Source organism: Stegodyphus dumicola, chromosome 1 (assembly GCF_044657685.1).
Source record: "Stegodyphus dumicola isolate Sdum_Otavi_A_Nest chromosome 1, ASM4465768v1".
Taxonomy (NCBI): Eukaryota; Metazoa; Arthropoda; class Arachnida; order Araneae; family Eresidae; genus Stegodyphus; species Stegodyphus dumicola.
Window position 1 is genome coordinate 241,524,171 of NC_140768.1, and position 13,670 is coordinate 241,537,840.

The window sequence follows — 13,670 nt, forward strand, 5'->3', positions numbered from 1 at the left end:
AAATCGAACTCTAAAATAAATACAGTCAAAAGTCGTTAATTCGGACACCCATAATCCGGAACTCAAAGCTAAAATCTTTCTGCGCATGCGCCGCGTTGACGCATGCTCATAGGCATTTTACGCGTGCGCGCAAGACAGTTACGACGGTGCATATGCGTCTGCGCAAGCGCAGAATACGTTTTCGTGTGCGCGTTTAATTTATAACGGACGGTATAAGCTAAATTTATCTAATTACCTATTTCGGTTAATGTTGATGGTTGCGTTGTTCCTTAATCTTCGAATTGGATCCGGCTTATTATTTTTTGCAGACTGTAAGAGCAATTTTTATAAAAGTAAGCTTGAACTTTCGATTATGTCAAATAGAATTTCCGATGCTGGAGCTCCCAAAGGATCTAGAAAACGAAAGTATGATTCAATGTCCATCAAACAAAAAACGAATTGCTACAAAAAATGGATAAAGGTATATCCTTTGTTTATCTAACCGTTCCGAAATCTGTTTATCAATTTCATGCTGCTCTGCGCGGGGGAAGGACGTCGCGGCGCGCAATGAACTGGAAGTTCATCTGTCACCACTATCGTTATCTTCAGGGCAGGTGTTTTTATTTTATTCGGCTTATAATTCCTTACTAAATGTAGTAAGTATTTAATCTCGATGTACTCCGTCTTTGATATGATTTAAATCAAATTGCTCGTCATTATAAATATCACGAATACAAATCAAATAGTATTCTGGTTGCAATTTTCTAATTTCGGCTATGCGTAAGGTACGCATGCGCGCGTTGAAAGAAATGTTTAATAAAGTAAACAAATAAATATTAAGTTTCTTTTTTTGTAAATTTTGATACCCTTTAGATCATAATTGCTCATTATTTTATAAATTACGATTTCATATTTTTAATTTTATAATTTCTGCATGCCATCTTACCAGATTTAAACTGATGATCTATAATCCGGAAAAATCGATAATCCGGAATAGCCGAAGTCCCGACGAGTCCGGATTAAAGACTTTTGACTGTATATCACCTGTAAAATCACTACACACATCTTCAAGAATCATATGCAAATTTTAGGAAGTAACCAGATGACACCGATGGTTGTCACAATGACGAGAGTGTAAGAGAGTGATATATGAGGAATACAGGCAAAGAAGTAAAATTGTTCGCAGGCACTTTATAAGCATTTCAGTGCAATAACCGAATAGTTATGACACAAAGAACGCATTTGGATGATTTTTTACGTGGTGGAATTATCGGCCGTCTGGAATGTGGGCGTACCCAACTAGAAGTATCAGACGAACTTGGAATTGCCCAGAGTGTCATCTCCAGGCTTTGGCAACGATTCCAAGATGATGGTAATGCGAGTACACGTTACAGCACAGGTCGCCCCGGAGTAACAACGCTGAATGAGGACTGGTATTTGGCAGTTACTGACAAAAGAAACAGGCGGAGCACAGCCTCAGACCTGTCTCGTCAGCTCTCTTCAGCCACTGGTACGACAATTTCAAGGCAGACTGTACACGGACGCTTAGGGCAGATTGGTCTACATGCCCGTAGACCTGTCAGATGCATTCCACTTACTGCAACTCACTGTCGCCTGCGGTTAGCCTGGAGTAGAGAGCATGCATTGTAGACACCGCAACAGTGGGCTCGTGTGATGTTTTCTGACGAGTCCAGGTTTAGCTTACAGTCTGATTCTCACCGGACTTTCATATGGAGAGCTCCAGGTACCCGTTACCACCAAGAAAACATCACTAAACGACACCATTACGGTGGTGCAGGAAAGCTCGTTTGGGGTGGAATTATTCTGGGTTTCAGAACTGACCTGCATATTCAAATTGGAACCATGATAAGACAAATCTATCGGGACGTCATTCTGGAACAACATGTACGTTTGTTTCGGGACGCCATGGGCGTACAATTTGTGTTTATGGATGATAACACCCGTCCTCACCGTGCAAACATCGTAAGCGAATGCCTTCAATCAGAGGATATCACCCGTATGGACTGGCCAGCATTCTTACCGTACTTGAATCCAGTAGAGCATGTGTGGGACATGCTTGGCCAATGAGTCGCAGCCTGTCAACCTCCTCCTACATGTCTACCGGAACTTCGGAAAACATTGCTTTTTGAGTGGTGTAATATCCCCCAAGATCAGATCAATAATTTGATACTCAGCATGCCTAGGCGTTGTATGGACTGTGTTGCATCGTCTGTGAGACATACAATGTATTAAAAATCATACCAACCATGTAATATTGTTTTTTTCTATATATATATATATATTTGTAATTTGCTCCAGGGAGAAAAAATTGCTAATTTTTTTAATAATATCAAACATATAGCATCTTTTTTTGCTCTTTACCTTTTGTTTAATAAATAACCTTTACAAATAAGTCAAATTTGTTTTGCTTCTAACTCTTCCTTTGTCTGATTTTGCATTATCCTTAATTTATGGACATGAGAGTAAATTACTCTGCAGCAGATATATAAATGATTAAAGTTTGGGTGATAGAAGAATGGTAAGAAATGTACATAAGGAGATTTTTTTAAGAGATATCAGAGGCTAGCTAGGAATACTTATTTATTGTCCAAAGTAAATTATTATAAATTATATCTCAGGGTGACTCTGTGATACATTCAGACATCTTAGATGAAATGGAATGCCTCCAAAAGGAGTCTCTGAGAGAACACCAAAATATTAAAGCTACAAGTCATGGACAGGCAAAGAAATGCACCACATCATCTTCATCGATGAAACTTGATTTTAACTTGGAAGACATTATTGTTATAATTGTTTTTCATACAGATCTGACTAATTTCCTTTGATAGTATCCTGTGAAGAGGCTTGCTACAGTATTTCCCATTTTAATAATATGGGCAGCCATCTGATACAAAAGTCAGAATGCTCTAATATTGATGTAAGAAGTACAGATATATGACTGGTGGATCTTACAACCTATTACTTTGCCATTCATGGTGCGTCCAAGGAATATTTTCAAGCAACACAATGCCTGATCATACTCAGCTTACATTTTTCAGGAATGCCCCCACTTATTGATATCCTCATTTGGCAACTTAAAGTATTTGAAACATTTTTCATTATCTAATGCATTACCTTGATTGAAGTAATCTGAAGCAGCAGTTGCAGGTGCACGGCATGCAAAGCAGCAGCATCATGTCTGCACACACTGTTATTAAAGGGAGCTAAGTGTCTTATTAATTAATGAGAGAGATGAAATAATATATAATATGATTTACATTTTCAATTATAATGATTAATTTATCTTTTATTTACATCACACATGTCAAATTTTGATTGGATCAAAAGGATATTCTGATCTTTTATTCTAAAATGCAATTTAAATAGAGTTAAATTGACGTTCACAAGGCCCTCATGCCACCAACCTTGAACATGGAAACCTGTGGTCCAGTCACATAACAGCAACATCACTTTATGCCTTGCCTAATATTTAGAAATATTGTCACAAACAAATGGTTCTATATGTAATATAAAGTGCATTATTAAGATTGAATAACATATGCAGTACAAAGTCTGTAATCCAGACTCGTTGGGACTTTGGCGATTCCAGATTAGGGGTTTTTCCGGATTATAGATCATCGATTTAAATCTGGTAAGATGGCATGCAGAGATTATACAATCAAAAATTTGAAACCTTAATTTAAGAAATAAAGAGCAATTATGATCTAAAAGGTATCAAAATTTACACAAAAAAAAGTTTAATATTCATTTGTTTACTTTATTAAACATTTCTTTCAATATAAGTTGTTTAAGTTGCTTCGTTTTTTGTGCTAATACTTTCTCTTTAATTCTATAAACAGACATAATTTCTTGTTCAGTTCCACTGCTCAAGTCCTGTAATTGCTGTGTCGAGAATATCGACTAACTTGTCAATCGAAATTTTTTCATTTTCAATAACCTCTCTGTCACTTTCTTGACTATCGGAAGCAGTATTTTCTGGATTTAGAATCATACTACAGATTTCGCCGTCCGTTAATTGATTGATGATTGGGGCATTGTCGTCGCAATGAAAAACTTCTGTTATATCATCTTCATTTATTACCGCTTCTCCACATTTCTTTACAAAATCCAATAACTTGAAAATTTCACCTTTAGTTTGCGATGTCGGAAAACCTTCAAATTCACGGCTATCATCTACATCGTCCTCACCATGAAATATGGTAGTTGGCCATAAATTATGCCAAGCATTTTTTAACGTATCTGGAGACACATCCTCCCACGATCTTGCGATGCTCCACACAGCAGATTTTATGCTAAAAAATTTCAAAAAAGTTTTGAATAGTCTTGCCATTATTCAAGAAATTTAACATAGATTTTAAAAATGCTACTTTATATTTACATTTCAATGCATGCACTATTCCCATATCCATGGGCTGAATGATAGACGTACAATTTGTAGGGAAGAATAATACAGATACATTATCTTTCACTAAAACTTTAAGTGAAGTATGCGTTGAAAAGTTGTCAACAATAAGGACTATTTTTGAGTCATCAGGTCAACCAACTGGATTCAAATGTCGCCGAGCCTCGGGTATTTAATGATTTTCAAACCAATCATTCATCAACGTTTGTGTCATCCATGCACTTTTATTTGCACGATATATAACAGGGATAATCGTTAATCCTTTAAATGATCGAGGTTGTGCATGTTTTCCGATAGCATTTCTGCAATCCTGCAGCATTTGCGCATGCTAAAATTGTTACTCGCTTTGAAATCTTTGACACCAGTTGGAGCCTTTTCTATAGAGGCTGCCAAAGTATTTCATGGTACATATTGTCAGAAAAGACCAGTTTCATCAGCGTTGTAAATTTGTTCTGGAAATAATTGTTCACTAGTAATGAGTTCAATGAATTCATCTGCAAATTGTTCAGCAGCTTCAGTATCAGCTTAAGCTTTTTCACCTGAAATTTTTAATTGTCTTATACCATGGTGATTTTTAAATTTGGTTAACCAACCTGTCGAATATGTGCACTCAGTGTTTAAGTTCATTTCTTCATGAAATATTTCGGCTTGAGCCATTTGCATTGGACCCGTCAATGGCACGCCCTCGCTGAGATGCTGTCTGACCTATTCAATCATCACTTTTAGCATAACGAACCCTTTTTCTGTTATTCATTGCAAGTAGGGTGTTGGAATCCACAAAAAATTCAAAGAGTTCCTTTTTCTTTTTGCTAATGTCATTATACAGTTGACTTTCCAATGTCATACTCCTCCCATAATTTTGAGACGGATATGCCTTTATCCTTTTTTTGCAGCAATTCCACTTTTTGTCTGATGGACATCGAAATATGCTTTTGCTTTGTAGATCCTTTGGAAGCTCCAGAATTGGAAACTCTTTTTGACACAATCGAAAGTTCAAGCTTAATTTTTATAAAATTGTTCTAACAGTCTGCAAAAAATAATAAGCCGGATCCAATTAGAAGATTAAGGAACAGCACAATCTGCAACATTAACTGAAAGACCTTAGAATCAGTAAAGATAATTTTAACCTAGCTTATACCGTCCGTTATACATTAAACATGCATGCATAAAGCATACCAAAAAAAAAAAAAAAAAAAAAAAGGTTTGTGGCTTTGAGGTCCACATTATAAATCATTCCGGATAATGTACATCCGGATTACAGACTTTGTACTGTATTAGCTTTTATAATGTAGATTTGCCAAATAAATTTTCCAATTTTAGACATATTCCTAGCAATTATGCTTATGGAATTTAATTTCCTTGAATGAATTTTAATCAATAAATTCCTTTAATAAAATTTTTATCCTGTGTTATCACTATCCTCCCCCTTTTTTTAGTGATATGACAGTTCCACAAGAAACCTGTACAAGCCTATTTCAAGTGACTATTTTCCAGCTTATGATTGTACGAATATAAGTTTTTTTTCTTTTCTTTTTTAGCATGCCTATTCATATAAGTTTGGGTCTGACTCCTACTCAGACGCAAATGGTTCTGTCAAAAGCAACTTCTTAATATGCTGATCATCATTTATTAGTATCCAGCATTTTAAGCTTTGATTTTTAGGACCTATGTATTTGATTCATCAAAGACTTGATAAAGTTATGAAATTAAAACTGCCTTACCTATACACCTCTCATTTTACATTTCACTAACGACACTTCACAATACTTTCCCTTTCAAACCATTCAAGCACTCCTTTCATCTGAGTCAGTGCAAGTTAATGCCCAGTTAAATCTTATAAAAAACAGACATCCTTCCAAGCAAGCAATTATTGTTTTACCTAAAGAACTTTCCCCAGCTTCATTTGCTGACATTCTTGCCATATGATCTAACCCAATTCTTTCAGCTTCTTCAGTAGCAAGTGTATATGACAATTCAACAAACAACATTGTGGCCTTAAAAAAAGATGAAAAAAAAAAAATTACATGACATACTTTAACACAAATTTAAAATCTTTACAATAAAAATGGAATAAAGTAAACTCTAAATGCATACACAAGAAAATTTTTTAATTCTTTAGAAAGCACAAGAAGCTACATAAAAATATATTCCAAAATAATTCACAGAAGTTTTTAATATATATTTTTCAACAAAATTTTATTTCATTTTTCCAGTTACTGCTATTTCCCTCCTCTATAAAAGCACTTACCCAAATAATGATTTTTATATTAAGACTACATAAAATTCTTCTTTTCAGCTTTTAACTCTTGTTATGAGAAAAAGGAAGTTTCACCATGTATTGGCATTAGTTTCTGTTTTGTGCTTCCGGTTTTGAGAGATTTATTGAAATAAACAAACTACAAATCACGGCTCTATATAAGTGCACCTGTGAATTAAAGGGGCACAGGCGTTTCTGTTTATTTCGTTAGGACTTTTTTTTTTTTTTTCCTATTTATTTTGAAACTCAACATAAGCTTCCTTGGTTAAGTAAAAACTAACATTACAACATTGTTACAGACGGGGAGAGACTATTAGCTTTCTTGACGCGTAATGCGTCTTGCTCACATTTCTCAGGAAAGAGCCAGCATTTTTGTTTTCCTTACTCGATTTAATAGGTCATTATATATAATGCCCTGTACATATAATGTATAGATTGACGCGATCAGTAATGAATATCCTACCAGTGGGGGTCTTTCCTTGATCACTTTCTGGTCATTGTGGACTCTGTTTTCAATTTTGAAAAACAGGAAGTTTTGTTATATAAACCTGATATCACACAGGGTTTGAGGATGAAATATTTCTGAGTGCCTTTTGAAGAAGTTTTGGGACATGTGTTGGGGGTTATATTCAGTTTCATTCTGTTCATATTCCGTTATATTCAGTTTCATACTTAAAAACTTAAAAATTTGTCCAAAATCACCGGATACTCCACCTTCCTGTCTAATTGGAAGACAGTTTCCAAAAAAAGTAGTAAGAGTAGGAGAAGATGCGTTGTGTGCGCTAAAATCAAGGAAAAGCGAAAGCAAACAACGTATTTTGAGTGCAAAATATGCAATGTAGGACTGCGTGTCGATCCTGTTTTGAATTATTTCACACACAGCAGAATTTTTAAATTGGAATTTAATTATCTACAGGTAATTCTTGTTTAGTTTAGTTTTTTTTTTAAATTTCTCCTGTTTAATTTATTTCTATTAATGTGACATTCTTTATATTAATACACATTAAAAACAAGTACATTAAATACGCAACTTAAAAAATTGAAGTCATAACATCAAAATGAATGTTTTATACGATTTTTTTTTTTTTTTTTTTTTTTTTTGTAAAATTAGGCTTAACTGCTGAAAATGGACAGGCCGGTGGCGACAATCCATTTCAGCGGGTCCGGTCCCATGACTGCGCTTTGTTCTCCCAATGCTGGTCCTTAAGGGGTTAAATATGGTGAAAAATGCAAGAGTTAACTGCTTAAGGGAAGCATAATTTCTGGGAAGGACTTCAAAGGGAAATTGGCGTCTATTAATATTAGACATTGCTGCTATTAGACATTCCTATTTTTCTAATCCAGACTTAGCTATCAGTATTCAGTGCTTTTGACTATTAGGCCACTGGTATATAAATATATTAAAATTATTTCTGTACATTAACAGAGCAGAAAATTTAAATGTTCAAAACTTGATATGTATCATGCACTAGAAGAACATTTATGCATAAAAATGAAAGCATTTTTTCTGTGTAGTCGATTTCTAAACATTGCTCCAGACACAGACAGACTTCGCATATTTTACATTTCTGGAATAAAACAATATATAATATTCATAACATCAGGGTTAATATTAAATATATTCCATTTAATTAACCTTCATAGCATTCTAATGCCGCTTCTCAGCGTTTAAAACTTCATGCAAAATATTCATTTTGGGAAACCGAATATAATATAGCAGTCTGTCATTGACAGTTCAGTCTCATATAACATTTGATATAGCAGATGTCTGAAGTGAAACTGATGATTATTACATGATATAGTGAGAACAAAAAGGTTAAAGCATATAAACTATATATAAAAGCATCTGGGTGATACAACCTTTTAACAACTGCAATTATGTTATTTAATCAATGTTTGCCTAACAAGAATAATAAAACTGGATAGCGTATTTAATTAATGAATTGGTCAAGTCCAAAATTAAAGAAATTTATGCTGAGGCATTTATTGAATATAATACACAACAGTTATTTCTAGCTTTTATTTACAACTAGAGAGATAATTATATTTTAGCGGTCAATTTGAAAACAACTAGAAAAACATAAAACTAGAAACTCTATACTCCATAAAACTAAAAATTCTTATTAAGCAAAACTTACCTCGCCACTAACTAAATCAATTACAGATTCATACATCAAGACTGGAAGCTGAAATGGCAAAACAGAAAATTAGATGAAAAATACCTTGCACATATAATTAACATACATATGTGCATATACACAACATAAATTTTCAACTTTAATTTAATAAAAACTTTAAATCTTATTTTTAATTTCTATGTTAAAAACAATAACATGCTCATAAAATTCCCTGACTTTTCTGGTCAATTTTTGAATTCTCTGACTTTTTCCGGTTTTCCAGGTAGCATGGCAATCTTGCCATATTCACAGGAGTATTACATTATTCAAAATTTGATGGCTCTAGGTAGTAGGTAAGAAAAGTTGGCCACTAGTGCATTGAACAGGACTTGTTGATTAGAGATTGCTGAATTTGCTGATTAGAGAGTCTTTCCAACAGGCTTAGGTAGGAGAAGAAATATATGAAACCCTCAGATTATATTGCTCTCTCTTCTCAATCAAAACTGGCTGAACAAAATTTATTTCCTGTTTATATGAACAAGATCAGTATTATCAATGGTATGGAAATGACCAACGACAGGCACAACTCTGATCAATAAATAAGCTGTCTATAGCTCGGACATGACATTAGCAACAAAAGACATTCTACCAGACTTTAATTGTATCTCATGTTGCTATAAAGTAGATGTTGCAATTAGCTACATGAATGTAATATTTTCAAGGAAAATTTGCACCCCCCTAGCATCCGAGCTGTGCTGAAAAGGATAAAGTATATAATCTTAGGGTAGAAGCCAAGAAATGTGTGAAGACTGTATCGTTATGATGTGCTTCTCTGGTATGTGTGCCATCCTGGTTACTGATGTGGGTAGTAGCCATCATTCTCTCCAGCACAGTGTGGGATCTGATGCATGAAATATAGCTGTCAAAAACTAGATTAGGAATAGGAATCTAGCAGAGTGTCACAAACCTCATTGGTATGAAGTATCGCTTGGAACTGCAGACAAGGATCTGCCAAAATGCAGTACCAATCAAGTTAATCACTTGTTATCTATCTTATGTGTTTTCTGATGTCATGGGCTGACCATCCTGTTCATTAATTCTGGTAAGCTAAAGGAAAATACAATTAAAACTTATGTTTCACTAACATCAAGTATGCGCTTTGGCATTTACATTTTCTACTATGTATTACTCTTGACAGCACCAAAAACCACACAGCAATTTTTATTTTTGAAGGTCTATTTTATTAATTTCTCACTGATTAGAAATTACCAGTGAAATTACTTTTTTTTTTTTTTTTTTTTTTTTTTTCATATTTACCTGATACATCTAATACAACATTCAAGGAAACATTTTAGACTCTAATTATGCTTAAACAGAGACCTTACTAGATTGACAAATGAACTTTTGTCTAGTCTTAACTTAGAACCCTATAACAAAAACTGATAAGAAATGTATAAAAGCAACTAAAATAATTATAGATATTTTGGGTTGAAGTTACAAAATGAAGTAACAATAATTATATAAAGTAACAATAACAATATATGATCTACTCCTTGCAACCTGCAAATATAATCGTAGTTCATATATTTACAAATCAGAAATTAAAAATTAAGAACGTGTTTTCTATTGCCAACAAATATTCTCACAACTGCAAAGAACTCACTAACAATCAGCATAGCACTCTGGCAGTATGATCAGAATAGCCATGCTGCTAAAGCTCTCTTTCCTCTCTATATTATAATTATTTAAACTTACGTAATTTGCATTTTCTGATAAAATAAGACAAAATAGTAGAAGTGCAGAAAATATTCAATACAATAATAAATAACATTCTAATTAAAATGAAATTTATATGTGGAACCATTTCAGAACTGAATCTAATACAAGGATTTCACTATGAATATTAATTTTTCTCTCTTTCTCATAAAGCATTTCTACAGTATTACAGAAAATATCCAAAAACATAGCCATAAATCATGACTATGCTGTGATATCTAAACACATTCTAAGAGTTAAGTATGAACACAAATTTTTTATGATGTCTAGCAAATCCCTAAATATTTTCAATTTAGTAGGGAAGCACATGCTTATAATAAATATTTTTTTCCCTTTTTAAGATGGATTAGATGGCGAATCACTGATTTGCTGATTATGGCTGATTGAGTGGCTATTTGTTTGTTTTTCTTTAATATGGCTAAGATAAAATGCTAACTTTGCTTGGTAACAAACATAAATTTTCATAGAAATTATCAACAAATGTAAGACTTAAGACATTTTTTGAGATTATATTAAACTATTATATTATTTTCAGTTCAATTATAGCTAACAAACTAGCTAAAGATTTTCTATCCAATGGCAAATAGATGTTTATAATATTTTTTTTTTCTAAGATGATTGCACTAACTATACTTAGTCATAAAGATAATGTTTTATAAAAATTATCAACAAACAAAGCTTTCAGAAAATATCACAAATAATTAGATAACTATGAGCTATAATTAAGATTTTAGAGATGATGCTGAATGAGAAATAAAAATGGAAAATTGAATTTTTAAGTTTGCACAGAAAGAACATCATATACAAAAATTTATACACATCCAATTAATTATATGGTAATAAAAATATAACATATTTGGCAGTCACAATACAATGTATCTGGGTATTTGGCAAGTTGTACTACAAGCTTCTGAACATTTTTTGGTACTGTTATCAGGACCAGATTCAGGAAATGCACATATATATCTATGTGTGTATATATACACACAACACCTACATTTCTGAATCTGTGCCAATAACAGAAAAGCATCCTTCTTTCCCCACATTTAAAACTGCCAAAAAGATCAAATAAAGTACATGTAACAATGACCTAAATTTATTTAAAAAAATTCAAAATAACATACTTCCGTATGCCTTCCAACTGGATTAAGTTTTAAGAATAATGGGCTTTCATTTATTTCACAAATCTATACAACAACAACAAAAAAAAAAAAAAAAAAAAAAGACATATAATTAAAAAAAATACATATGTATAAAGATAATCCAATAATATAATTAAATAAAAAACAAGTAGTCAATCTAACCTGTTTGTGAATTTTGATATCAGATTCATTTACATTATCACCAGTAGTATACCAACCAAGGAAGTCCAATTCACTAAAAACTTGCTTGACTGAAGGGAGAAAAGAAAAATAAATATACAAACGATTAAATAAACAAAAGCAAGGTAACATGCTATTAATTTAATATTCATTTAAAGGTTCAAATTGTGTATAATTCCAAATAACAGATTTTACTAACTTTAACAACACAAAAACTTATCTTCAATTCAAGTTAGCAAATTAGGAAAGGAAAAATACAATCAACTCAAGTTAGCAAATAAGGAGAGGAAAAATACAAAAATACAGCCAATTTACTAGTCATATAGCTAATATGCTTCAAATACAATATAAAGCAATGCATATTCCCTCTAAAGTGCAGCTTAATGCATCCTTTGTGGACACTATCCCCTATGTGACATTTCTTTTGTACGAGACAAAAAACTTTATATTTTTAACTTTTGCTCAGTTACCTAGGTGTATAAAATAATATGAATAATATTTTTGATGAAATTATTGTAAAATTAGTTTTTTTTTAAACATGTGGATAAAGAGAACAATATTAAAATTGAAAATGATGATAAATTTCAGTGCAGTAACATAGTAGAGTCTGAAGATTTATTTTGGATTTTATGATGCAAGTAATAGATAGTTCTTACATGATGTTATAGAAAAAATTAATTTATTAATTAGTAATAAAAATTTTAAAAACTTTATGTATTGAACAGATTACAATTTAAGGTTTCAAGGAAGATTTACTATTAACCATTTTTAAAAAATTAAGAAATATAATGAAAATCATTCAAATATTTTACTCCTTTTTTTAAATCAAAATACTTACTGTTCCCAGCTCATAAAAATAAATTTTTACTACTAACATTAATACTTAAAAAAAAAAAAAAAAAAAAAAAAAAAACATTCCGAAAGTTAAATATTTGTTTCTACACTTTTTTCCTCCTTAAACATAAAATGGTACAATATAAAAATATTAAAACATAACAAATACATGTTACTATTCAAACAAAATAAAAAAGGAAATTTATACAGAGATTATTGCAATCTATATGTTACTACAATATCATTTGATTTTTTTTTGGGGGGGAGGGGGAAATCCGGAATAATACAGTTTCTAATACAAAAACAATGTTGCAGTTAGAAATTTTGTAGTTGATATTACAGGATATTATACACACATTTGCTTCATTTATCATATTTAAGTTATAATATTTTCTGCAGTATGGTAGTAAATAAAGACCAAATAACTTTTTTGATGATGGGCAACACACTTTTAAAACACAGAATGTATATAAAATGGCTATGAATCATCAATTGGCAACAGCATGCTCTTTTGTTTCGGATTTATATTTATAACTGACTTATTTTGAGGCAACATAATATTAATATGAAAACATAATATTTTGAGACATTACAGAAAGTAAAAGAAAAGTTGACTACACGAATACCCTTCTTTGCAAAATTAAAAAATGAATAAATTTCTGTAGACATTTTAGAATAAAGAAATAATTATCTGTTACTGAATATCAACTGCTCAGACAATTTCAAAACATTTGTCAGTTTTGATGAAATCAATGTATTTTGCAGAATCATGCTACTCCACCAAAAAAAACTCTTTTTCGTGGCTTTTTAATTAATTTTGGAGTTTTGAGATCAAATCATATGCCACTTAGAGGGATAAATTAAAAATAAATCTCATTTGCATTACAAAAAGTAAACAAGAAACATAATTATTCATGTACACTGTAATTGCACTTAACATAAAGATTGAATTTCTACTCACC

General features: G+C 32.0%; 1 protein-coding gene across 1 annotated transcript in view; it reads right to left on the reverse strand.

Moving 5' to 3' along the window:
• The window catches only part of CSN6 (COP9 signalosome subunit 6), a 67,640-nt gene that overhangs the window by 14,826 nt on the left and 39,144 nt on the right, over positions 1 to 13,670 (reverse strand). Inside the window, exons 4-7 of the mRNA XM_085826821.1 lie at positions 11,857 to 11,945; positions 11,677 to 11,739; positions 8,798 to 8,845; positions 6,282 to 6,396 (exon numbers count right to left, since the gene is read on the reverse strand). Coding sequence (XP_085682947.1) covers positions 6,282 to 6,396; positions 8,798 to 8,845; positions 11,677 to 11,739; positions 11,857 to 11,945 — 315 coding nt within the window. The remainder of the gene's footprint in view (positions 1 to 6,281; positions 6,397 to 8,797; positions 8,846 to 11,676; positions 11,740 to 11,856; positions 11,946 to 13,670) is intronic.